The 27,700-nt window shown below is 40.1% G+C and overlaps 1 protein-coding gene across 1 annotated transcript in view; it reads left to right on the top strand.

Annotated features, from left to right (window-relative positions):
- grxcr1a (glutaredoxin and cysteine rich domain containing 1 a) overlaps positions 1-27,700 on the top strand; it is a 76,427-nt gene that overhangs the window by 31,689 nt on the left and 17,038 nt on the right. The window contains exon 4 of the mRNA XM_020529887.1: positions 17,903-17,968. Coding sequence (XP_020385476.1) covers positions 17,903-17,968 — 66 coding nt within the window. The remainder of the gene's footprint in view (positions 1-17,902; positions 17,969-27,700) is intronic.

The raw sequence follows: 27,700 nt of genomic DNA, 5'->3' as shown, positions 1-27,700 counted from the left end.
TTTATCTCACGTAATTGTATTTCCATATTTATTGTGGATGTAAAAGGGAATTGGAAAACAAAACATGAAGAAAGAGATTTCCAGGGATTTGGGAAAGGATGTGGAATTAATATAGCTGAATTCCTGTTAAGGAGAGTTGGTGCAGAATGAGCCAAATTATATAAACATTGACAATTTTATGACTCTATGAAGTCAGACCAGTCAAAAAATGAACAGAAAACAATTCAACTCGGTCGTGTTTATATCCACCATTGTATTCCCAGTAGGTATTGCTATTATGTGAAATATATGCTGGGAGAACTGCTTTGTTAAATCTATTCTTTCTTGCAGTCTGAATGCAAAGGTGCTGTAGCATGTCCTGATCTGTAGAATTATAGGGAATCCAGAATTAATGGGCCATCAACTGCACAACAGTGCTGCTGCAAATTCATCACTGGGGTTTTTATTTTCATACACATTTTGTAATATATTCTACCTTTTGAAATTGTGCTGAATTCTTTTTAAATTATGTATAGCTTCCTGAAAAATTGTAACATTCACTCATGCCATTTAAAAAGAAGTGAAAGGGCAAAAATGACAAACCTGACAGTTAAATGTCAGTTATGGGATAATTACTGGAAACTAACAGGGAAGGAACAAATGAGCTCTTGAACTATTCACTGCACAATGGAAGTGTGGATTTGTGAAAGATAGGTCAAGTCTAACACATCTGATTAAATTGTTTGAGATGATCATGAACAAGTTGAACTGTTTTTGGATGTCGTCTAACAGGTTTTCAAAAAGCAATTGATAATGTTCGTCACAAGAGATTATGAGAGAAATAAAAGTGTGTGGGAACAAAAAGGTTGCAGATGAAGTTCAAAATGGGGAAGTATGAGGCCATCCATAGCTCTCTAGCATGTCAACTAAACAATTAAAAAACGTAGAGATGGATTTTATGGTGATAGATCACGCAGCTAGTCCTCCAGTGCTGCAGTGATATAGGGAGCCATGATGTTAGGTTGGCTATTAGACGTCGTGGTGCCTGACTCCTCTCATATGGAAGGTGAGTGGAAACCTGCCTGGCTTTCAAAAATGACCAATTCAATTGTCTTTAAGACAATCAGTCAATACAATAGAACACTGTATTTTACAGGTTATGCCTGAACTAAATGGGACTGAATTGTAAAATAAGTTAAACTGTCACAGGCTCTAATGTTACAGTTAAGATGTTTCTCAGATGATGTTTAGAGACTGTAACGTTAAATTTAACTGAAGCAGGTCATGTGACCTGAACTGAAGCCTGCTGACAGTAGGTGTATTCACTGAGAGTTGAGGTGGAAGTGTGCTCACTGACGCATTCCAATGAGAACTGGATTATTATCTCAAAATGAACAATGTACAGAGTTGTTGGGAGAAGGTGGGGAAATGGCACTAGATAAATTGTTGCTCAGAGAAGCAGTACAGATGCAATGGGTCAAACAGCCTTTATGTGTGCTGTAACAACTCTGTGATTCTCTTCAGCAAAGACCATGATACTGAGGATTAGATACCTGCATAGATGTAGCTTCAGTTACCTTTATTTTTGTGTGACATGATGATATTTTTGTCATATGTAACTTGTGAAATGGATCTTGTCATCCAAAAGAGAAAGGTGGAATCATGAAGCTGTTATGTAGAGAGGACATTTGAGTTTCAGCAGTTCAGTTGGAATTCTGTTCTTGCTCGCCTTTCTGTTTGCTAAGGAATCAATTTTCTTTTTAAGGAAACAAATACTTTTTCAACAATTGTAAGAACATGGGAAGGAGCATCAGGCTGTCTGTCTCTTTAAAGTACAGCTCATAGCAGTGTCCAACTCTCCAGGGTATCAATTCTCTTCTTTGATAAGCACTTCACTATGTGCTAAATTTTATATGGGCAACTTTGATCATCAAAGGAGCATGCGGCCTCTTGATCCAACCAGACATAACACATAGATTACCATTGTCACAGCCAGCTTGGATTTTTTTATTCATCCATAGGATATAGGCATCCCTGAGTACGTCAGAATTTATTGCCCTTCTCTACTTGTCCTGGAAAAGGTAGAGGTAATCTCCCTTCCTGAACATCTGCAGTCCTTGTGATGTAGGCACATCAACTGTGCAATTAGGATGGGGGTTCTAGGAGTTTGCCAAGAAACAGTTAAGGAATGGTTATATAGATCCAACACAGGATCTGTTGCTTTTGTCCTTCTAGGTGGGAGAGATTGTGTGTTTGAAAGATGCTATCAATGGAGATGGGTGTATTACTGCAGTACATTTTGTAGAGATTACCTACTGCTGCCACTGTGCTTTAGTGGTGAAGGGAGCGAGTGTTGAAAGAGCGGATGAGGTGCCAATCAAATGGTATGCTTTGTTTAGATGGTGTCAAGTTTTGTGAGTGTTGGTGGAGCTACACCCATTCAAGTAAGCAGAAAGTATGGTATTACATTTCTCATTTGTGCTTTCTAGATGGTGAAGAGTCTTTGGGAGTCAGGAGGAGCATTACTTGCTGCAGAATTCCTACCTTTTGAGCTGCTTTTGTGGCCAAGGTATTCAAATGGCTAGTTCAGATCAGTTTTTGATCAATTGGTTCCAGGATGTTGATAGTGCATAGTGTCCTTGGCCCAACCATCTTCAACTGCTTCATCAATGATCTTTACTCCATCGTTTTGTTGAAGTGGAGATGTCTAACGATGATAGCACAATGCTCAGTCCCACTCACAACTCCACAGATTTTGAAGCAGTCCATGTATAAATGTAGCAAAACCTGGAAAAGTCCTTGATTTTGGCTGACAAGTAGTAAGTTATATTTGTACCACATAAATACAAGGGAACGAACATGTCCAACAATAAGTGAATCTAGCTATCACTCCTTGATGTTCAATGACATCACCATCACTGAATCACACATGATCAACATCCAGGGAGTCTACTATTAACGAGAAACTGAACTGGACTATCTATATAAATACAGTGGCTACAAGAGCAGGTCAGAGGCTAGGAATACTGCAGCAAGTAACTCATCTCCTGACTCCTAAAGCCTGTTCACTATCAACAAGGTGCAAGTCAGGAGTGTGATGAAATACTCCCCACTTGCAGTTCCAACAACATTAAGGAGCTTGACATCATCCAGGACAAAGCTTCCCATTTGATTGGCACTGCATCAATAAGCATCCACTCCCTCCATCACTGATGCTCAATACCAGCAATGTGTGCCATCTAGAAGATGGCAGAAGTTTACCAAGGCACCTTAGACAGCAACTTCTAACCCACGACCACTGCCATCTAGCTGGGCTGGGGGCAGCAGACAAATGGGAACTCCATAACCTATATGTTACAAGGCACTCACCATCTTGATTGGGAAATATAACACTATTCGTTCAGTGTTGCTGGATTAAAAACCTCGAATTCCCTCCCCAGCAGCATTGTAGACTGTGCACTACAGTGTGTGGACTGCAGCAGTTCAAGAAGGCAGTTCACTGCCACCTTCTCCAGGGCAACCAGGGATGGGCATTAAATGTTGGCCCACCCAGTGACGCGCACATCCCATGAATGAATAAAAGAGAAGATAAATTTGTTGTAGGTACTTGGTGAGAATAAAGTAAAGTATGTATTTCCTTCTTGTTGGTAGCCTCACTATATCCTGCAAACTAAGTCTAGCCGCAATGCTCTTTAGAACTTGACCAGCTTGGCCAGCATTGGTACTACTGAGCAACTCTTGGTGATTGACGTTGATGTCACCCATCCAGAGTACATACTGTGCCCTTGTCCCTCAGTACTTCCACCAAGTGGTTTTCAACATAAAAAAGTACTTGTTCAGTGCATATCTACCCTGTGCCTGCCTGTCCTCTCCACAACTGCGCTGGCTACTTTCGAATCTTGCAGCATCTTGACCATTGGGTTTATCTTGCGAATAAAGAAGTCTCTGGTTTTTGCTTTTTGCTTCAATGACAGGAAGACCTGGAGTCGGCAGATAAGTGGAATTGGTGCTACGCTTTCCAGACAGGCTTCTCTGTCTACACTTAACAGCAAGGCAGGACAGAAGTACCACAGGCTTTTAAGCTCTAGCTGAGGGGACAAAGCTCAAAAAGACGAAAGAAGGCAGGGTTGCTGTGAGAACAAGTTAGGTGCAAAGTGAGTGGGCACTACAAGAACAAATGAGCAGCCCTGAGATTTTCCCTGGTCCAATTCATGAGCTGGATGCCTGTCCCTGGATGCAAAATATCCCTACAGCAACATTGCAATGAAAGGTGCTGATGAAGAGTCACCAGACTCAAAATGTTAACTCTGCTTTCTCTCCACAGATGCTGCTAAACTGCTGAGTCTCTCCAGAAATTTCTGTTTTCATTTGAGATCTCCAGCATCTGCAGTTATTCCTTTTATCTTTGCTTTATTTTATTGCAATGAAAGGTACAGCATCAAAATGCGGAAGCGTACTGTGAGTAGGCCAGAGAAATGCCACGATGATGCAGCGAAGCATCAACGTTGGATGACAACATCCATGACTGCTGCCCATGAAACATGCCCTGAGGTGTTTGATTTGATTTATTATTGTCACATGTACTGAGATACAGTGAAAAGTATTGTTTTGTGTGCTAACCAGCCAAATTGTACTTTAGAGATAACAAGGCGTAGAGCTGGATGAACACAGCAGGCCAAGCAGCATCAGAGGAGCAGGAAAGCTGATGTTTCGGGCCTAGACCCTTCTTTAGAAATTGTACTTTATGTATGAATGTTGTTGAATGGCATTCATGTTGGAGGTTCAGAGGAGCAAGGAAGCACTCTGACTTTGTGTCATGAGTTCTTGGAGTCTTGTTTCTATCCTGTGGGTGGGAGAGTGGGAAAGCCTATGTTAATTGTTGGGTAATGAAGGTGATAATGAGCAATTATCTCCATTATTAGGCCTTTAATCTTTTAATAGCAAGAATCTCATCTCGATGGCCAGGACTTGGTTGGAAAATCAACTTGTAGTCTTAACTTTGTGAAAGTCCATGCTCAACATCTTACCTGATTTTCCCAAATTTCTTACCCACATCATTCAGGGCCTAGGAAGATTCTGTCCATAAAATTGCCCCTTGTCTGTGACTATGGCATTGAATGTTCTTGCATGAGTGCAAGTCATGTGCAAGATGTTGACAAGTCCTTCAACAGCTGATAATGCAGAGGGAAGTGCTGTTGCTGCTGGTGACTAAATTTGCTGCATCAATCCATTGATGAGTCCAAATCCTACACCATGTCTACATGGTCTTTTATGCACCTGCCATGCCAGTAGAATTTGTACAAAAATAGGAACTGAAAATGTTGGATAAACTCAGAAGGTTTGACAGCATCTGTGGAGAGAGAAACAGATTTAATATTGTGAGTCCAGTGACCCTTCTTCAGCAATTTCTGTTGTGGTTTCAGATCTTCAGCATCCGTAGTTCTTTGCTTTATTGTAATAGAATTCTTAGTTAGCCTAAGGCATAGAGCCTTTGACGGCTAATCTGTTCCTCCAAAGAGAAGCATTGTTGATATCAAACTTATATATTTTATGGTCAGTCAATGCTATTGTGCATACTATTATCATTATAGTAAAAACAACTATCATTATTCAACTTTCATTATCTGATTCTAATACAGGAGAGCTTTCATGTACTAAAATTGTTTCTAAAATGGAAACATAAGACTTAATTTGCTTCTGTGTTCTCCTGACTAAACTGAGTCAAGCTCATAAAAGACATTCATAAACATGAATCAGTTAGAGGCAAAATTAACAGTACAGGCAGGTATCGAACCTCAGATCTATATCTCCTAGTTGATGCACAACTTTCTGAAATGATAAATTGAGATGGAAGGTTCTCTGTGGAGTATTCAGCCTGGATAAATAATGAGCAGACTTAGGACATAACAAACAAATGTTTATCAATGCTGCCAAACAGCAGTGTGCAGACATGGAAAAATTAAATCGTAAGTTACAACTGGAAAACACTGTCTCTGCCTGTCTCTCTCGCATCCTCAAAAGACCATGTCTGGTGAAAAAGCTACTTGGAACAACAACTATTTATTGAGAACTCAAAATATACAAATTTTACTGCCACTGAAAAAACAAGGTGATTTAGGACTCAAGTCATTTCTCACAACTCAAGTTCTCTAAAAATTTGAGTCTGCAACTGTTTTAACCTTTCTGTTCGTTCACTTCTTTTTAAATTCATCTACTGAGTTTGTGTATGAGTTTGATGCCACATTTTAATAATTTCTTGGGGTAGTAAGTAATAAAATGCCTCTTTCTTTAACTCAAGGAAACCTTGCAATTTGGCTCCATAATTTTGATAAATTAGTTATGTTTTAATTGAGTGTGATAGGCACATACTAAAAAAAATAAAATACTTATTGCCACCAGTTGAGTGAGGGCTAAAAAGAGGAGCCTATCGCTCCTTCTTACCTTGTTATAACAATGCGCTTGCTGTGCAGAGTATGTCATTGATCCTTCAAGCACACATTGTGCTGATATTCCTCTTGTGATATTGTTTTAATGGAATAAATGAATCATGAAATAGTGAGTGTTCACCTTCACTGGAGAAGTGCTGTAATGCAGCATGTTACACAATTGTTAAGAATTATATTAATTTTTGAGTAAGTTATGTTGAGCTGTGTTGTAACTTATGTATTGTATAATATTAGGAACTCGCAATAAAAACAAGCCAAAGTTTTATTCAGAGATAGTAAGAACTGCCGATGCTGGAGTCTGAGATAACACAGTGTAGAGCTGGATGAACACAGCAGGCTAGGCAGCATCAGCGGAGCAGGAAAACTGATGTTTCGGGTCAGAACCCTTCTTCAGATTGGTTTTTATTACCAATCGTTGATGTCTGATTGGTAATTTTGTGTGAAATACTCAGTTACACAATAATTCCAGCTGCCAAGCTGGAACGCTTATCTTTTTTGTTTGTTGGGCGTTTACTTTCCATCTGTTCATTGCGCAGGAAAATGGAAGCTGTTAGCAGGTTGATACCCCTGGCCAGGGGTTGCCCAACCTGACACAGTGCTGGCTGATCAATAGGACACAGTTCATCCCACCTTTGGAGGCAACCCTTGGTGGTCACTGAGTCATAGAGTCATACATAATACAAACAGGCCCTTTGGCCCACCATGTCTATGTCGACCAACAGACACCAAGCTACACTATTCCCAATTACCTGCACCTGGTCCATAGCTTACTATGCCTCAAAATTTTAAGTGCTCATCCAGATGCTTTTAAATGCTGCGAGACTATCTGCATCCCCCATCCTCTCAGGCAGCACACTCCATATTTTTTCCATCCTCTGGGTGAAAGAATTCTTTCTCAGATTTTCTCCAAACTACTTACTCCTCATATTAAACTTATGTCCTCCAGCCTTAGAAACATCTGCCATGGGAAAGACATTCTCACAATCTGCCCTCATAATTTTGCCTCTCATAATTTTGAATACTTCAATCAGATCCTCACCTTGGCCTCCTCTGCACCAGGGAAAACAAACCCAACCATACAGTTTATAAACAACCAACACTGGGGAACACAGAGGGTCAGACAGCATCCATGGAGAGACAGCAAGCTAACGTTTTGAGTCTAGATGACGCTTCATCAAAGCTGAAGTAAAGTGTGGAGGAGATAGCATTTATGCTACAGTTTGGGCTGGCCTCATAACTGAGACTTTGCACCCCAGGCAACATCTTCTGCACCCTCTCCAGTGCAATCACATCATTCCAATAGTGTGGCAACCAGAACTGCACACAATATTCCATCTGTGGCCTAACCCATGGTTTTAAAAAGTTTTACCAATACTTGCAAGCTTCTATATCCTACGCCCCGGCTAATGAAGACAAGCATCCCTGTCACTCAGGACTCTTAATTTTAATTACTTAACACTTTGTTTCCCCTTTCTACCCTTAATTTTCATGCTTGCTAAAGTTCTGTCGCCACTCTGGTTAGCAGTTTCTTCTACTTCTGTCTCACAGCTCTTCAGTGCAAATTAATATCTTGCAGAATCTAGAAATCAAAACTTATAATGTGGCAAATGCAAGTAAATTAAATCTCCCAGAATTAAATCTGTAATTGGTGGGTATGTTCTGCAAAAAGTGCTAGAGTTATACTGAAGGAGACACTGAGTATGTGGTGGAAAGGGAAGGAGTAGGAATGATGTATGGAGCAATGATTGTAGGAGGGAATCCAATGAGGGGAATGAAACAAAAGACTTTCATTATACATTTCACAACCACAAGATGCCCTGAAGTACTTTACATCCAACAAAAACCTTTCGAAATATAGTCACAGTGGTAAACTGTGTCCACCTGAGAGAGCAGATGCATTTCGGTTTAATATTTCATCTGAAAAACAGCACTTCTGGCAGTGTGGTATTTCCTCAATACTGCATCGTAGAGTCAGTCTTGCTCAAATCTCTGAGTGCGACCTGAAGCCACAATCTCTGAGGCATGCGTACTGTCCACTAAGCTTTGTCTAACTGGATATAATGAGGCTAGAGCTGTGACTAAAGAGTAATTAAGATGAGAGACAGGACTTTAATCTGAACAACTTTGTCGTTGTGATTGTAGTTAAAACTTTGCACTCAAACTTCAGATATTAGTTTTCTTAAAGTCTTTTCCCATTAGCAGTAAAGATATCCCCAGAGGTTCGAAAGATTGAAGAAAAACAGTAATAATTGGAAATGACCTTACTTGACATCCTGGACCTCCATTCTGAAATGCACAAGTTGGACCATTATGTTTCATTTGTCTGTTTTACTGATATTTCCCTCTTAGTTGCCTGTTCCCTGCACCACTGTATCTCTTCTTACAATATGACATTGACTGGTGGATGATACCTAGTCAGCATTAAGAGTTTTTGCCATGGGTCTTTGCGTGACTGAATAAGCTGAACCCTTTGCCACAGATCTTTGGGGAGACTATATGGCCCATTGATCCATTGGTCTGAAGTTGTGACGTTGATTTTTACACTGAATGAGAGCTGGTTAGTGATTTTTTTGATGAGATCTTCATTTACTGGAATCAATATTCTGTGATTCTCCACTGAAAGCTGTTCTCACAATAGCCACAGTGAAGGACAGACTAGTTAAAACATGTCACTTTGTACACGGCTGTAACAGGAAGATTTTTGCAGCAATAGCAATATTCCTTCACCTTAATTTTTCTGCACGGCCATCTGGAAGAAGACTTCAGGTACCACTTTCTTCAAATTTTGATTAAAAAGAGTTCTCAAATCAGAGAAACAAATGATGCACCACTTTCCCAACTTTCTGCAGTCTAATAATTTCAAAATTGTTTGATTTTTGCTCCCTGAAACATTTCTGCACTTTACAATGTTCCACATGAGTGTAGTAATAGCTAATTCAGTGCTAAGAAACTGAAACAAAGAAAATTATTTTTATTTGGGGAATTCATAGAATCCCTACAATGTTGGAACAGGCCATTCAGCCCTAAAGTCCATACTGCCCTTCTGAAGAGCATCCCCCTACACTTTCCCTGTATCTGTTCATCCCCCACATCTAATCTAGGCACCCCTGGACACTGTGGGTAATTTAGCATAGCCAATCTACAGGCTGTAGGAGGAAATCCACACAGACACGGGGAGAAAGTATAAACTCCACACAGACAATTGCCTGAGGCTGAGAATTGAACCCAGATCCTTAGCACTGTGAGGTAGCAGTGCTAACCACTGAGCCACTGTGCTACCCCATTGAGCCATTGTGCTGCTTTTACGGTAGCTAAATTTTCATTTGTCTAATCCAGTGGTTTTCAACCGGTTGCTGTGACAGGGTGTGAAGTGTGCTATGAAGATTTTGCTTCCACGTATCTGATCTTCTCTGGAGCCTTCCTGTCTATTATTGAAGGCAGAATCTGCTGACATTCGTCACTGTGCATGCTCAGGAAACAGGAAATCCACTCAGTTATGTAGCCTATGTGCCTTGATATTGAATAGGTTGGGAACTACAGGTCTAATCAATTAGGAAGTCATAACGATCAGTTTGATGTAACACACTTCCCGTTAGAATACCCCAGTAAAGCCTTGTACTTCTGTACCTAAATGCTTTTGGCTGTCCCTTAATTCAGAGCATTATGGGAACTGAATTTTAATTAGTGCAATCAACTCAGGAGGGCATGGTAATCATTAATTGATCTAACCAAAACATTCCATACAGCAACTTGTAAGGTTTTGTAGATTGTGTTTCAAAGATTTGGATAATCAAGGGTCTTCATCACAATCCTGAAACTACTTCATGATGTCAGCACAATCATGACTAAATTTCAACAGTAAATTATTGAGCACTGTAGATTTATGCCTTTATCATTTTGTTTCCTTATGTGTTCCTTTCTATGTTTCCACCACTGATGACCTTTCATAGTGTCTGTTAGCTGTGAGCAGCTACAGTGTCTCCTTGTTCAGAGAAACTGATTTGTGGCTGAAGGTAATAGTTCTGAAATAGGAGACTCACTGCACACAGCTGACAGACACTGTGAAAGGTCATCAGTGGAGGAAAGATGTTGAAGTCACATTGCTTCCAGCCAATTTGGTGTCTTTAGGTAGACACAGGAGCACATGTACTCCCTAGAGTCTTTACGCCTGATTAGTAGCGTAAGCTCCAGTTATTGCTATCATGCAATAAATCATCTTGTTAACTAAGCCAAGTGCCTCTTTTTTTCATTCATTGAATGAGGGGATCACTGGCTCGGCCAGCATTTATTGCCTAACTCTCACTGCCCAGAGGACATGTGATTGTCAACAGTATAGACACAGGAAATTGGGGGCAGTGAACTACTTCAAAAAAACCTTTACCCTATGTCACATCCTGGCTGAGTTGGCAGATACCAGGAGGTGCCAACAGTGGCGATTAGTGTAAATAACATATGGCAGCAGCGTTGTGGATTCAAATTCTTCACAGAAACACCACCACACACAGAACATTTCAGAAGAATAGGAAGAAAGGTTTTTTTTGAAGAAAAGTGAATTTACTCATTAAGAGAGTTACTGTTTTCAGAAGACCCAGACAGTCAGAAAGCAGCTAAAATAGGATTACCAAAGGAGAGAGACTTCAACAGCTGTGGAAACAGCATCAGGACAAGTTCAGCATTGAAAAGACAAGCTTTCACTGCAAGCAAAGGAAGGTGGTCTCAGGAAACAGAGAAAAGCCAGCCCCACTTAAAAATATTCAGAGTGTGAATTTTCCCATTTTGCTTTTAGAAGGACTGTGGTGAGCTTCATAGGTGGTGACTGATGTATCACCCTCCAAAACTGAAAAGAAGTGCTTTGGAAAATACCATTGTCAACCAAAATGGCAACCAGGCAAACATTTCTTTGGATTTTTAGACACATGATGGAATCCAAAAAGCAGAAAAAAGATCAGTAGAGATTACCTACAATAGCACCAAATAAATGGAATGCCCTGTCTTGAAACATAGTGGAGGCAGGTCCAATTGAGGCATTCAAGAGGACATTGGATGATTATTTGGATAGAAATGGTGTTCAGGAATAAGGGGGATAGGGAATCGATTAGCACAAGGATACAGAACTAGTGCAGTCACAATGGGCCAAATGGCCTCCTTCTGTGCCATTACAATTCTGAGATTCTGTGAAATGTTGCATGTGGCCAAGAAGAAACAGTGGTCAGCAAGCCAAGAGAGACTCAGCTGAACTTGACAAGAACAATGGAATAATTGAGAATGTGCAACAAATCACTACATAGTGATTGAACGATGGCTAGGTCAAAAGTTTAACAAGTTGGGCCAAGAACACATACTTTGAGCACCAACAGCATTGCACTATCATAGATGACCTACTGATGTAGGATGGAATATCATTTACTTCAGCTTCCCTTCACAAAGATGTATGATACACCAGGGGCACGTACAACCAGGACTCAGACAGTGGCCAGGGATCTTAAAAGCAATTGAAGATCTTCTACTAATTGTGAAATCTGTGATTTATAGGATTGTCATGTCTAGAAAACATTTCTGCCATCTCCGAAACCTGTTCAGAAAATTAAACTCAGCAATGTTTGTGGGAAGAAGCAAATACTGAAAGCAAGAATGTGGTACACAGCCCACGTGAGTTCAGTTAGGAGTCCTTCACTGAAGTTGTTCAGATGGTAGAACATTATGGTGAACAAACTGATATAACAAGACATGAATACTAATGCTCCGTGAGGGGCAATCTTACAGTAACATGACTCAGAATATGGACAAATCTAGCACACCAGTCAAACAGCCACAGAGACATACAGGGCTGAAGCTTAGGATAGTTTGGCAAAGTGTCATTTTCCTTGAGTTTCTCTCCATGAGGCCTGGTGAGTTTTCTTGTGTTATTGGCCCAAACTTGCCTCATTAACTAGGTTAACACTCCTAAGGTGTCCCTGAAGTCTGTTGCTAGCCCAATTCTCCCACTCACCATAGCTGGAGTACTTGCCATTTATAGAATATTCTGGGATCCCTGATGCTGACACCACGCTTAAAGGTTGTTATGCATCTGGTCAGGAGCTGGCAGTTCCCCTGTATGGTTTCTGTCACAAGAATACAACAACATAAGAAATAGGAGCCAGAATAGGTTATCCAGTCCCTTAGGCTTGCCCTGCCATTAAATAAGATCGTGGCTGACATGCCCCAGGCCTCAACTTCTCTTTTGTACAAATACCACATAGCTGTCAACTCCATGATTGATTTTTTGAACCATCTACCTACTCTTTAAGTACTTTCAGTGATCTAGCCTCCACAACTCTCTGGCTTAGCAAATCGCAGACAATCACCATGTTCTGAGAGAAGAAATTCCTTTGTGTCCCTGTTTTAAGTGAGTGTCTCCTAATTCTGCCATGGTTCATAGTTCAAGATGCCCCCAGTAGTGGAAACATCTTCTTAACATCCACCCTGTCCAGCCCCCTCACAATCCAATTTGTTTCAGTAGGAAGATGTCTCATTTTTCTTAACACTGATGAATGGAGGCCTGGCCTTTTAAGCTATTCTTCATAAGTCAACTGATTCATCCCACATAATGGCCTCGTGAGTCTCTTTTGAACAGCTCCTATAGCCAGTATATCCTTTCTAAATATGAGGACCAAAACAGCACATAGCGCTCCAGGTTTAGCCACCAATAACCTGTAGAGTTGTAACAATACTTCCTCAGTTCAAAGCTCAAAATGTTAAAAATATCAAATTGTAGAGTGTAGTGCCTAAAATATCTATTTACTTCTAAAATAAAAAAGAGTTGGATCACAAGACTAGCTAATTAACAACTCTCCCAGGATTGTACCTAAGCATTAATTCCCAGAATTCTATTTGTTTTCTTAACTACTTGCTATACCGACATGCTATCTTTCTGTGTTTCATGCACAAGAAAAGGGAATCCCTTTGATTTGCACTTTTCTGCTGTAACTTGTCTGCCTTTAGTCCCATTAGTTTGTCAAATACTCTACTTTCTTTGCACCTACTTTCAACAATATTTTGAATTTCTCTATCATCTCTTTGAAATTAACCTTTATTAACTATTCCAAAGTACTCACAGACAAGTCTGTCCTTTGACAAAAAATGCAATTATACAAACAGGTCTTCAGTCATCTTGGTACCAAAGGCACAAGATCAACTCTAAAGATTAAGCTAAAACCAGGTCTCCTTCTTCATAACATAAAACAATACAAAATATCAATGAAACGTAAAGTTACACATTGTTCTGAACACAGTCTAGCCTTATAACTGGTAGCTGCATTACTATCAGTCATGTTATAAGTTTTGTTGGGGATTCTCCCTCTAGCTAAGTCTTCCATCCACATTCTAACTCCCTATGAATTTGGTTTTTCCAATCTACACAAGCCTTTTGGGATGGCAAACTGTAGAGATGTGCAGAGTCTAGTTTTTTTTCTCTCTCTCTCTCTCTCTTTCTGTTTCTCTCTATCTGTCTCTTTCTCTTTCCTGAACCCACAGAGCAATGTTCCTTCTAAGCCATGCAGCCACTTGGTGGTTCTGAGCACACCAATTGGTATGCTGGTGCATTGACTTCAAATTTCAGAAGCTGTTGCCATGCATAGACCTCAGGGCTCTGCCCTGCAGAAAAAGTAATTAAAGGAAACATTACCCGAGAGACTAACATGTCGGTGACGTTCATTGACATTTCAAGAAAATCTATAACTCACTATCATTATGTACCCTTCCATCTGCAACCTTCCCATCTTGAAGCCAGTTACCAAGGCAACATGAATTGCATAGGCCAAGGCCAATCCTGGTAGAGATGTTAATTAGCTAGTCTTGTGACCCAACTCTCTTTTATCTTAGAAGTAAATAGATATTTTAAAGCACTACACTTGACAATTTGATATTCTCAACGTTTTGAGCTTTATCAGTTTATCTTCAGAACACAGACTGTTGCCATTGTCTCCAAATGTATACACCTTGCACATTATTCCAGGAAAACAATCTGAATACTCTTTAATCGCTAACAATCAGAACACCCAGGCTTGCTGTCAAGCAGAAATACAATACAACACACCACAGGAACAGGTCCTTCAACTCTGCAAGCCTGCGCTGATTCCTAATCCCTATTTAGACCCCCTACTTCTTGCCCATACGTGGTTTCTTGCCCATACGCGGTCTCTATCCCTCTGTTTGCCTCCTACTCATGTGTCTATCAAGATATGCCTTGAAAGTTGCTAACGTGCCTGCTTCCACCAGGTAAGTCACATGGTATCGTTCATTTTTCCTTAGTTTAAAGACACATGATTGTAGTCATACTGGAACAACTTGGCTAGGGGTACGGCTTGTTCTGAGCTCAAGTTCCCAGTACGAATTGTTGTCAGGCCCACAGCCTTTCCAGTATCTGATGTCTTCAGCTGTTTCTTAATATTTTGTGGAGTGAATGGAAATGGCTGAAAACTGACTCCCTGCCCTTAGATTTGCTTAATATCTGTTCCATCTCTCATTTTCTCCAGTTCTGGAACGTGAAAGGTATAGGTTTGAAATGTCAACTTTGTTGCCTCCCCACAGATGCATTGTGAGCAGCTGAGTATTTCCAATGTTTTCTAAAATGGCTGAATACGTTTCAAATTTCCTTGTTTTCATTTGCAATGTTACCCTAACAGGGTTAATTTTGACAGGCCTTTTGATATAATTATGATAACGTTTTTGTGTTAGTCTTGATGCCACTCAGAATTTTCTTTACATATTCCTTTCTCTGTAGCTCTTACTGTCTTCTTCAGCTATGTTTTATTTCTCTCATAGCGTCCTAGATTTACACTATTGCTTTCACTTCTGGGCTCTTTCCCTTTGTTATATGTTCCTTATCGCTTCTTTTGTTGACCATAGCTGTTTAATTTCATGAACTGAACTCTTTCCCGTTAGGAGTTTATCTCGGTACTGCATAAAGCCAGACTTTATTTTGGTCACTTCCCACTGTTCACCTTCAATTTTACATAATTATGGTCTTGATTAGGTTGCTGTCCTCATCCCATTAAAATTAATCTTGTCAAAGTCTGTAAATAATTTTGTTAAAATAACATGCAGAGGGATTTTACCTGACTATTTTTACATTGACATTAAAGAAACTCAAGGCAATTTTAACACAATTTTCTGATTATACTGCAATGTTTGAAGGAAATGATTTTGAAAAGATACTTGTTAGTGACGTCAAGAGAAACACTTTTTTAAATATTAGAAAAATGGGACTGTCAATATTAACATAGGTCATTTAAAAACTGATGCAATTATTAATTAAATAAAAAATATGCAAATTAGATATTCAATAGATTGTACAGGTTTCTTCAAGCCCAAATGATATAGCATGGATGCGATAGCCACATTTCTGGTTTAACTGGAAGAGTCTTGTTAAATGAACAATAAGAAGTTGAATGCATAGCTGCAACTATTTAGAGGTTGCATAAATATACTGTTATTACTAGAGAGACTGTTAAGTACATAGTAGCCTTGGGTCGGTCCCCTACTAGCTCCCTACTTTACTCCGCTGAAATTTTCACGAATACTCCACAGTGGGTGATGCTGACTGCACTCAATTAAGTATTGCCCCTTTCAGACCCACGTAAAACATAATGTGCTATGGCGAAAAGGCTGTGGGCTACTTTCAGATCACCCCATCTTATCTGAATATTTTTCAAACTACTTTGAGCTTAGTGAGAAGGTGCTGAGCAGCAGCTAGACACTGTGAGATTGGAATGGAAAATCAGTGGAAAATAATTATGTCCACTTGCGCTTAATTTGTAAAAGCTGTTTAAAGAACATGTAGCAGCCAGTGATAATAAAGCAAGTCAGCAGGGAGTAACAAACTCGAATAATGATCAAGTAGACCTCTGGTGAGGATGATGTAGCTGGAGGGAATGGACTCGATACACATAAGAGATAGAACTTTGTAATTTGGTTTGTTCTTAAAATGTTGTCAACAATTGCATACAAAATCACTGACCAATTCTACATTCTCAGATAAGGAAAATGACCAGTCCAGCTCTGATTGCATCACTGATAAAAGCAAACCTGTGAAATTGGAGCAGAAGTAGACCATTTTGCCTCTTAAGCCTGTTCCAACATTCAATACGATCATGGCTGCTCTGTTTGTGTTTCAAATTCCTCATTCACATTAACCCAAGCATGATAACTTTTTAGTCTCTTACCAAATGAGAATCTATTTACAACGAAAAAAGAAATTGTTGAAAAATCTCAGCAGTTCTGGCAGCATCTGTGGAGAGAAAACAGAGTTAATGTTTTAGGTCCAGTAACCTTTCTTCAGAACTGATGGTAGCTAAGAAAAAAGGTTGTTTTTTATGCAGACGATAGGATGGAGGGAGGGGGAAAGGAGTAAATGATATGTAGAGATAGAGCCCAGAGAGAGAGAAGCACAGTTGGACAGACACAGGAGTGGATAACAGTCAGGAGCTCAAGGAACACAGCAGGTCAGGCAGCATCAGAGGAACAGGAAAGTTGACGTTTCGGGTTGGGACCCTTCTTCAGAACAGACCTGCTGTGATACTGCCTGACCTGCTGTGTTCCTCCAGCTCCACAATGTGTTGACTCTGACTCCAGAAAGTGCAGTTCTTGCTGTCTCTGGATAACAGTCAGCCTAGGAGAATCAATAACTGCTAACGGGGAGTATTAGTAGCTAACATTTATTTATCTATTTATCTCTGCCTTAAAAATGTTTAATGGCTCCTGCCTCCACCATCTTCTGAGGCAGAGATTTCCAATAAGGCTTAACTGTACAATATAATTAGATGGTTCAGCACAAAAGAATTTTCACCAATATATCTGAATTTGATTGTATACAACTAGCTATGTTGATAATATAGTCCATTTGAGGCTTTACTGTTTAACACACAATGATATTGAATGTGTCAAATGTATATAATGCCTGAACTGTTGTCCTGCAATGTAACTGTCAACAGCATGAAGGAGGTGCTTACCAAAATATATTGAAGTAACTTCATTATTCCTGGCAATACATCAGAACAAATGGAATGGTGAAAACCTGGGCATTATACTCTTCATTTTGATCTTTGACCCTTGTTGTGTCAGTTCAGTGCATGCAAAACAGCAGTTGGAATGTGACAAATGTCCCCAAAATCCAGATTTAGAAAAGGTACAAAATATTCGATTCGTAATCCTCTGATTGCTGCTGTAAATCGCCAAGTGAAAACAGCACCACCCTTTACTGCTCCCACTGTCAAACAACATGCCTATGCATTCCCCATTGGGTTGCACCGATCAAGTGGGGTAAAGTACATTAGCACTATATCATGAAACATCATTGCCTTTAGGGGATGGAGGGAAGAATTTGGGGAAAAATCAATGCAACAAAGAGTTTAACTTTAATATATGTGTTCAATGTTCCTACACTTAGGGATTTGTTGTGAAGCTTCTCTTAGTGCTATTATGCATTTATTTGCTAACAGGGTGCAGAGAAAATATTGTCAATGAATGAATCAGGGGAGCTACACGATCTCTTAACAAAGATTGAGGTAAATATGCCTTTAAAACAAAAGTAGCATGCCTTAGATTTAGAGAAAGTTTAGCTTTATTTACTTCAGCATGTTATTTCCTTAAGTAACAGTTACAGTGAGTTGTTTGCACGAAATGATTTATTTCTGATTTTTCATGGATTACTGTTCCTTGATTTTTAACAATTTTGAAACTTATTCTCATGTCACCGTACCTAGTCCTTTTCTTTGGTTGTAGTTATGATACAATATACACATCATTATTTAATCCTTTCAGAACTGACTGCTTATGAGTTTTGTTATAGATTTCTTCAGCTTTAATCATAAAAACTCTACAACAAATCATTATAACTAATCTGCTACTTAGTTGTTGTTCCTTTAACTGTAATATAATTTCGAATGTGTTGCAAATTGTGCTAAAATTTAAAGGTTTAATTTATGTGTTGTTACACTTATGCAGAAATAGTCATTGATTGTAGGGATCAGAAGCACTGATATTTACAGGGAAGTAGGGAACCACAGTGAAGGATGCAAATAGCTAGAGAATGTGATGATGATTGGAATGCAGAGCTAGTGGGAGCACATTGCAGTTGGGGGTTCTTGAGAATGAACCTGTCAGTTAGGTAGATGAAAGACTGGAGATTTGAGCTGTAGGGTGGGAGAGAGAAGTATTTAATGACAGAAAGTTGGACACCAGAGCTTCATGGCGTGGGAGAGAAAAGACTTTAGATCAATGCAAGGGATGGTTGAAAGAGCAAGCACATGAAGGAGAAAACTGGATATCTGTTTAGTTTGAAATGCAACTAGGTACAAATGACCTTTCCGGACTGCGGTAACCATGTGAATTCTATTGTGAGGTGCACACACACTGGAGGCAGCCATCTTATAGATACTTCAGTAAAGACACACTGGAGATAAGACAGGTGTCCTGTGAATGTAGACCTTTGTGTGAGAGATGAAGCTGTAAAAATTTACAGTTACTGCCAGAGAGAATGTTCAGAGCGGTGAAAGCTGCTACAAGCTGCTACTGAAAAGGCCCAAGGATGCAAGCCAAACTGCAGAGTAAGACACAATGGTTACAACTTTTCATATACCAGCTTGTGTTGAAATTGAAGTTGATATGCATCAGAATTAGCAGTTTTTTCACATGCTATGGCAAAATCATGAAATTGTAACAGATCTGTTTAAAAACCAGAGCAGCTAAATGTAGTTATGCTCTTAAAACTGTTGGGAAGAGATTGTTTCAAAGTATGTTCCATCTTAAATCTCCCTGAAGGACAAAAAAATTCCTGTAGAAAATTCAGAAGCCTTAAAGATATGCTTTAAACCTTGACTGAACATGATTATGAATGCAATGTATTTAATATTAGGATCGAAGATGAAGAAGATCCCAAACATAGTTCACAGAATGCTATGAATTTGTTCTAATAAAAAATGATCTACTAAGAGATTATATTAGGCATAAGAGATCCTGCAGTGAGAGCTGTCTCTTCCAAGAGGACAAACTTACTATTAAGAAAGTGATCAAAACGTGGAGAAACATAAAGGTTGGAATTTATCAACTAGAGCATATTCTTGACACAATAGAACAGAACTTGCATTCTTCTTTTAGATCCAATAGGCCAAAATGGCAGAATGATCATTGACAAAGAGAAGGATGCAAATACTTTGGAAGATATCGTACAAAGGAGAAGAGAGCAGTTCAGGGGCATAAAACTGGTGGGAGTAAGAGTGAGAGATCAAGCGAACAAAAGAAGCAACTAAATTCCAAGAGGAATTCCACCAGTGTTAGAAAAGGCTGACAAAAAGGACGTAAGTGCAAAACAGAGAGCCGATTGGTAGGTAAAGTGTAAGATTATTTTTTCTCCACTTTAATGCTGCATGAAGGTTAGTTAAGAGTTCTAGCTTATTTTTAGGAAAAAGGGAACTTTAAATAAGTTTCTACTTCACTGAAATTTAGGGAAGAGCATTTTAATTAAAGATACTGCCAGCCTGCAGTATGTGGGAAGTCTTAGACACTCCTGGCAATCTGGATGAGCATATCTGCAGGTTTGATCAGTTTGAATGCTGGATTTTGGAACTTGATCATTGGCATTAGTCATACCAGTGCATCTGTGAGGCTGAGAGTTATGTGGATAGCACATTTTTAAATGTGATCTCTGTGCAGTTTAAGAAAATGAAGTCAGAGAATGACTGGAAGTTAGGAAGAAGGGAGGCATGCAGGTAGTCAAGAAGGTGGGGAAGGTGGAACTTGTACAAGTCCAATGGGTTGAGATGAACCAGAATGGGACCAATATTCTTGCAAGGAACACTGCAGGTGCTGTTAGTAGGAGTTTAATCCATTTTGGCACGGAATGAGATATAGAGTGGATACACACTCGGGGTTGATGCACAGTTGGGGGAGGGGGAGACCACCAAGTCCAGAGAACCCTCCATGTCCTAAAACTCAGTATCGATTAGGTGAGATTATGTAATAATGAGGATGTTAATGATTGTCAACAGTGTCTTGGTGCTTACTAGCAAGAATCTCATCTCACTGTTCAACACTTGGTTGGAAAATGGGACATTTTGCTTTCGAAGCCGAAAAGTTGCACCTACCATTTTCATGTGATTCTCTTAAGCTTCTTGACAAATTCCATGTTATTCAGTACCTGGGAAGATTCCAGTGTAGGTATGCAATCCATATGAAGAAACGAACAAGAAGACCAAAGTGCCAATGCAAAAGATCAATGGTGTGCATTTTGGCTTACTTGGATAGCTCAAATTGTATGTTAGGATGTATGCATTTTGTATTTTGTTTGTTTTGAAATGCGATCATGTACAAATGATTTTCTTGGCCTTCCATAGTTATACAACCTCAACCATGAACTTTAATGAACAAACTCATGTCCTGTTGAGCATAGATCAAAATCAGAACTGGAGAGGGCAGAGCTTACATCATGGGGACAGAGAATGCCAGGTATAAGATATGGGAGCAGGTTTTGTTGATGGGCTAATGGAGAACACTGGGGTAGGTTACCCACCATTTGGCATTAGAGAGATGTTGTGTATGATTGACAGAAGGGATGTCAAGGTTCTTTGAGGAACAGGGTGAAACATCCCTGGGAAACCTTTGTGACAATTATTAAATTACATTGTGAGATCTTGATTTCAATTTGCAAATGAATTGTCCTGCTTCTTCATACCAGTGCACCACATTGTCCACTGCTGTGAAATGACAACATGAGTTAGGGATGTGTTCCCCATTTGTTTTCCTTTTCATCTGTCCCTTAGTATTTTCCCATCTGCTGTTGGGAGGGGACGGGTGCAGCAGTTACCGTCAGCCTGATAATACTTTACACAAAATCTGGAATTAAGAGTCTGATGATGACCTTAAATCCATTGTCAATTGTCAGGAAAAACCCATCCAGTTTGCTAATGTCCTAGAGGGAAGGAAAGTGCCATCCTTACCTGGACTGAGCTGCATGCAACTCCAGGCCCAGAGCAATGTGATTGACTCTTAACTGCTCTCTGGGCAATTAGGGATGGGTAATGAATGCTGGCCTCACCAGCAAAGCCCTCATCCTGTGAATGAATTAAAACAAACAGTATTAGTACAAATGTTTCATTGAGAATATTTTTAAAATTAGTAAAGTAAATCCTTTTATTATTGCACAGCAAATCACATAATATACCCAAATGTCAGAATTATTTTGAAAAAAAAATACATTTGTTTTACTAGCTTCAGGTGGTTAAGACTGAAAAGCAATGAATTATTTTCCAAACAAAAGGAAATAATAACACGTAACACAGCACAGAGAGACTTTGCTGTGTGATCATAATCTAGGTAATTGTGGTATATGTTTGAGAGAGAGAGGAAAGAGTGTGATCAGAATCTGTAGACACTGTTGCTCTGATGTTACCTGAATTGATGAATTCCCCCTCAAACCCACAGGTTATGGGGTGATATTCATGATTTTGTCATTGAGGAGAAAAGCAAAGTGATGTCAGGAAATCTCTCCACCCACCATATTTTTAGAATGTTGTGCTTATTTGTTAACAAAAGAGCAATGTGTCTTGGTATACAGATGCAAAATCATCCAAACAAATTTGTTTAACCTCAAATCCAAGTTGAATTGATGGATTCAAACCCTGACAACCCATACCCCTGGACTCAATAACCCTCCATAGGACCTGACACCCACTGGCCTGGGACCCAATCCCCTACCACTCAGGACCACAACTCCCCTGCCCCTCTCCCCGTCAAACCCGACATGCCCACACACCGGGACCCTACACTCTTCAGGGGCCACATAAACCCTCCTAGGACACCTGTTTCAGGAACCGACAAACCCCTGGGAGCCATCTGGCATTCTACTCCTCCCCAGCTGATACCCTACCTACCTGGCACCCCCTGCCTCCTCTACTCACTTGGCACCCTGGTAGCCTACATGCTTGGCACTGTAATCCTGGCATCCAACCCCATATCACATGACAGTCAACCCTCACAGTACACTATTCTCACACTTACCTCACGGGCTCACCCTTTAACTGCAGCTGTCAAAGCAGCTGTTGGGGCCTTTAGATTTCAGAATTCACCACTGTCTGCTATGGAAAGGGCATAGTTTGCCTTCATCTGACAGTTCTGTGCTACCACAGAACTGTCAAAATGAAATCAAGTCTCCTCATTCCTGAGAGAGCCCTGAGTGGAATCTCCTTTTGGAAATGCAGAGCTCCCTACTTTCATTAAAAAATGGTTGGATGTCAATCTGCAATCATTGAAAGATCTGACCCATTTTTCCTTTATTTGATCACTGTTCAGTTAGACCTGTTGGAAGATATGCTTGTTTCAATCTTTGGGAAATTAGTTATGATGACCATGCAGTTGAACAGTTTGCCGATGCTCACAGACTACAATATTTTTTTGTTGAGTCATGGGATGTGGGCATCACTGGGAAGGTGTAAGAGGTTCAGAGAACAGATAGGCTTTGGACAAAGTGACACTTGATGCAGTGGTATCCAGGCAATTTATTAAGCCAAGTTACCTAAACAAAAGTTTAAGCCTTTCCACACACTCCAAAAGCTGTAGATGCCTTATGACTTTTCATTTACCCTAAATCTTCTTGGAATCTGTTGAAAAAACCTCTCACAGTTCATTCAAAGATAGGAAGAACTGCAGATGCTGGAGTCAGAGACAATACAGTGTGGAGCTGGATGAACACAGCAGGCCAGGCAGCATCAGAGGAGCAAGAAAGTTGACATTTCGGGTCGGGACCCTTCTTCAGAAATGGCCTTTTCTGAACCACTTACACCTTCCCAGTGATGCCCACATCCCATGACTCAACACAAAAATATTGTAGTCAGTGAGCATCAGCAAACTGTTCAACTGCATGGTCATCATAACTAATCTCCCAAAGATTGAAACAAGCATATCTTCCAACAGGGCTAACTGAACAGTGATCAAATATAGGAAAAATGGGTCAGACTTTTCAATGATTGCAGATTGCCATCCAATCATTTTTTACTGAAAGCAGGGAGCTCTGCATTTCCAAAAGGAGATTCCACTGAGGGCTCTCTCAGGAATGAAGCACCTTAATTTCATTTTGGGAGTTCTGTGGTAGCAAAGAACTGTCGGAGGAAGGCAAACCATGCCCTTTCCACAGCAGATTTCTGAAGAAGGATCCTGACCTGAAACGTCAACTTTCCTGCTCCTCTTTCATGGCCGGCCTGCTCTGTTCCTCCAGCTCCACACTGTGTTATCTCTCCCAATTCATTGCTTTTGTGCTATGTAGCCAAGACCATTTCCTTTGTTCTATTGTTACCATAGCGCTTTGATATTGTTATTTCATCTGCCACTACCTGCATTCATTTAGCAATCATGGGCACGTCCCACTGTCACAAGCAGAAAAGGAGATCCTTCACACATAAACAGTCCGTCATTAATATTTTCATGTTGGAATATTTTCCAGATGGATGACTCTCATTCCATTTAATTTTGGCCCCAAAGTCCATTGATTTTTACATTTCAAAGCACATCCTTCGATCATAACTGATAGCATAATTTGGACATCTGCTTTCTACTTCTCTCTATCTATTAGCTCATACTATCAATCCCATTTACAATGTAATTCTGATTTAACTCAAGCTATACAGATGATATTTCTTTCACATGCTTGAAATTAACTCTTCAGCCATCAGGACCTCCTACAAAATAACAAAAGCACCTCAAACAAAATTCATAGCACACACTAAAAAAAAACAAAGAATATAAAAAGGTTCACATCTCTTACAAAGATCAGTTTTTGACAATGTGGTCATGAGTCACCTTGTTGAACCAATGCAGTCAATGTGTTGAAGGCTCTGACACGGTGCTGGAAGGTAAGGACTTCCAGCATTTTGGTCTAGTAACAGTTCATTAGCAAAGATTAAATTTCAATTCAGAATCATGCATGGCTTAAATGGGAATATTCAGGAGTTCCCTATGTTTGCTATCCTAGTCCTTTTAGGTGGCAGAGAGTACAAGAGATTTGGATGGTTGTGTTGGAGAAGTCTTGACAAGTTGCTGCAATGCATCTTGCAGCTGGACATACTGATGCCACTATGCACCAATTAGCAGAAGAACTGGATTTTTATTGCGGTGGTAGGGATGTCAAACAAGTAGGCTTTGTCCTGAATGGTTCCAAGCATCACACCCATTAAGTTGAAAGTATTCCAAGACACTCCTAACTTATGTATTGTCGATGATGGAAAGGTCTTTGGGAGCCAGGAGGTGGGTCACTCACGGCAGAATTCTCAGTCTCTGATCTGTTCTTGCAGCCATAATATTTACAAGAATTGTCAAGTTAAGCTTCGAGATGTTGAGGAATTCAAGAAAGAATAAGCCCGTTAAAGCTATGATGAAATGGAAAGATTATCTGTTGTTATTTATTGTTGGACAATTATTTTATGTTATATTTACTGAATGGTGTCAGTTCCAAATATTGCCACACATTGCGGCCTGCATACATTGACTGCCTCAGTACCTGAGGAGTTTCAACTGGATCTAAACATTTTGCAAACATTAGCAAACTTCTTCATTTCTGACATTATAATGGTGAGGTGAAGATCATTGAAGAAACAGCTCTGAGACTTTAGCAACTTTACCTCTACTCTTTACCTTACTCTGAGGAACTCCAGCAGCAGTGCCGTAGGAATGAGATGACAACCACTAACATCTGCATTCGTGGTAGTTATGACTTCACATTGTGGAGCGTTCCCTCCATAATTCCAATTGACTTCAGTTTTGCTCGGGCTCCTTGATAAAACAATATCTTGATTGTTTGACATCAAGAACAGTCACACTCACCTCACCTTTGGAATTCAGCACTTTTGTTCATGTTTGGGCCAAGGCTGTGTGTAAAATGGGCTGGATTGGACCTAAAGCCAATTAGTATTGATCATTAATTAGTGTGATATTCTATGGAGGGGCTACTTGATAACATGTTTGAGAGTAGAGAGATGGGGTAGTAAAAAACCAAATTGGATTTGTCCTTCTTTTTGTGGACTTGGCATGGACAGTTTTGTACTTTGTCAAATGGCCACCAGTGCTCTACCTCTACTGGTGCTCTTTTGCTGGAAATGTGGATGATTCTGAAACACCAATCTTTCACCTTCTGGCAGGACATTATCAGAGCCCATGGCTTTGGTGTATCTAGCAGTTCTGCTACTTTTCTGGCTTTTTTACTTGTGGGATATCTCAGGAGCAGGCTGAAATGGATTAATAAATTATCACCCCTGCTAACAGGAATCTTACAGAGCTATTTGATCCCACTGCTCTGAGATTGAGTTGGATGTGTGCAGATTTTCCAGATTGGTTGTGAGCTTATTTGAAATTCATCTCCTTGGTTAGACTACTTTGTGTTTAAAACATTACTCTTCTTCCTCTTTGGAATTGTTATTCTTGTGATGTGTTGGTGCTAGGTATATGTGCATCACTGATCAAACCAGTTAATGACCTGTCCAGCAGGCATTAATTCCCCGTGTAAATTGAATGATCATTTAGATCTTCAACTCAAAAAGTGTCATAATCCAGGAGGTGCCAGTGGTTTGATCTAGGATACCTCCATGTGGTTTTGTATTTGTCCTTTTGATGGAGGATGATGCTTGTTACGATAAGGCCATTGTGAGCACGCTTTGTGAAAGCACCATTTGCATTGACTTTTCCCAAGCCATTTTTCCCAGTGGTTCCTCTCCAATCGGCATAGTCATAGCTGGCCCAAGAATTAAACTCTCCCAGAGGATGATCTTTTCTCTTTAGGATGGCAGTGGGGTCTTCATTGAGATTTCAAATAGAAATTTCCCTGAACATCTTCATCCAGTCAGTGGTTGGTGAATGAATCCTGATGACTATACAATTGATGAGTTCTGGCATAACATCCAAGATCCTATTCTGAATGGCAAAAAACCCCATGGATAAGAGGATAATTTAATGCCTTTCATTTCCAGTAGGAGGTATGTTGCATGTTTGTACCTTCAGCTGCTTCTCCCCAGGAGGGTGGGTCTGACTGAGGGTAGGGATGGTAATTGGAGTTTTGCTTGCGCAGATGATATGATTGCAGGTCTTTTTAGCTGGTTACTCCTGAGATCATCCATAAATGTTCTAACATTCCAAGTTACACAATCAAATTGTTGTCTCTTTGACTACAAAGAAGGTGACCCCATTGGGTATGGTTCCCTAGGCAGGAGAATGTGAGCAGCCTATATTTTATGGACATTTTCTAGTTTCCTCCCCAACTAGAATGCACAGACAGAACCCTGAGGAGAAACTGCTTTGTTATAGATGCTGCTGTCCAAAGACACTTCTGTCCCAATGCAGGTATGCAACAAACTTCAAGTATCTTTTGCCTCTGTATACATTTTTAAAAAGAGACACCAGGTTTCACACAGCTGTGCCCCCAGTGACAACCCTCCATCCCCAAAGAACCTGGCAAATTAACAGTGAATTTGTTTCATGTTAACTTGTTTAATTAATTACCAAAATTTGGTGATGTGGTGAGCCATGATGACTGGGACAATCTTGCTACTGTAGTTTTCTTTCACTTTCACAGCTGATGAGACACACAGCCTTCATTTCTTTAATTTGCCATTGAGGACTTTTCAGATGTCATTTAGTCGGGCCATTGCCATTGTGGGTGGTCCTATCAGAAGCAAGGAGATTGCTCAAGGGATTAACCATTAATTCAAGGAACACCTATTCCTCTCCATCACATCAACGTGACAATTCACCAGTGGGGATAAACCTCTGAACCTCATGATGGTGAGATTTGAATTAGTACTCCTTCAAACACTAAATCCTGAATCCAGTCCCACTAGATCACTTAGTCACATTAGCACAAAGACTAAATGTAATAAAGCTTCTGCTACCTGTGACAGTTGACAGCTTATGATATTCTGCATCTTAGAATCTTTAAGTGTAAAAAGAGGCCATTCAGCCCTTTGAATCTGCACCAAACCTCTGCAGGGCATCCCACCAAGAACTACCTTTTCCCCGTAAATGCAATTACCATGGCTAACCCACCTAACCTACACATCACTGAATACCATGGGACAATTTAGCATGGCCAATCCACCTAACCTGCAGATCTTTGGACTGTGTGAGGAAACTGGAGCACCCAGCAGAAACCCACACAGACATTGGGAGAACGTTCAAACTCCACACACACAGTTACTCAAGGTTGGAATCGAACCAGGGTCCCGTGATATAGCTAACCACTGTGCCACCATGCGGCCTGTGTC

Source organism: Rhincodon typus, chromosome 1, assembly GCF_021869965.1.
Source record: "Rhincodon typus isolate 14 chromosome 1, sRhiTyp1.1, whole genome shotgun sequence".
Taxonomy (NCBI): Eukaryota; Metazoa; Chordata; class Chondrichthyes; order Orectolobiformes; family Rhincodontidae; genus Rhincodon; species Rhincodon typus.
This window is presented reverse-complemented; position numbering and strand designations above follow the sequence as displayed.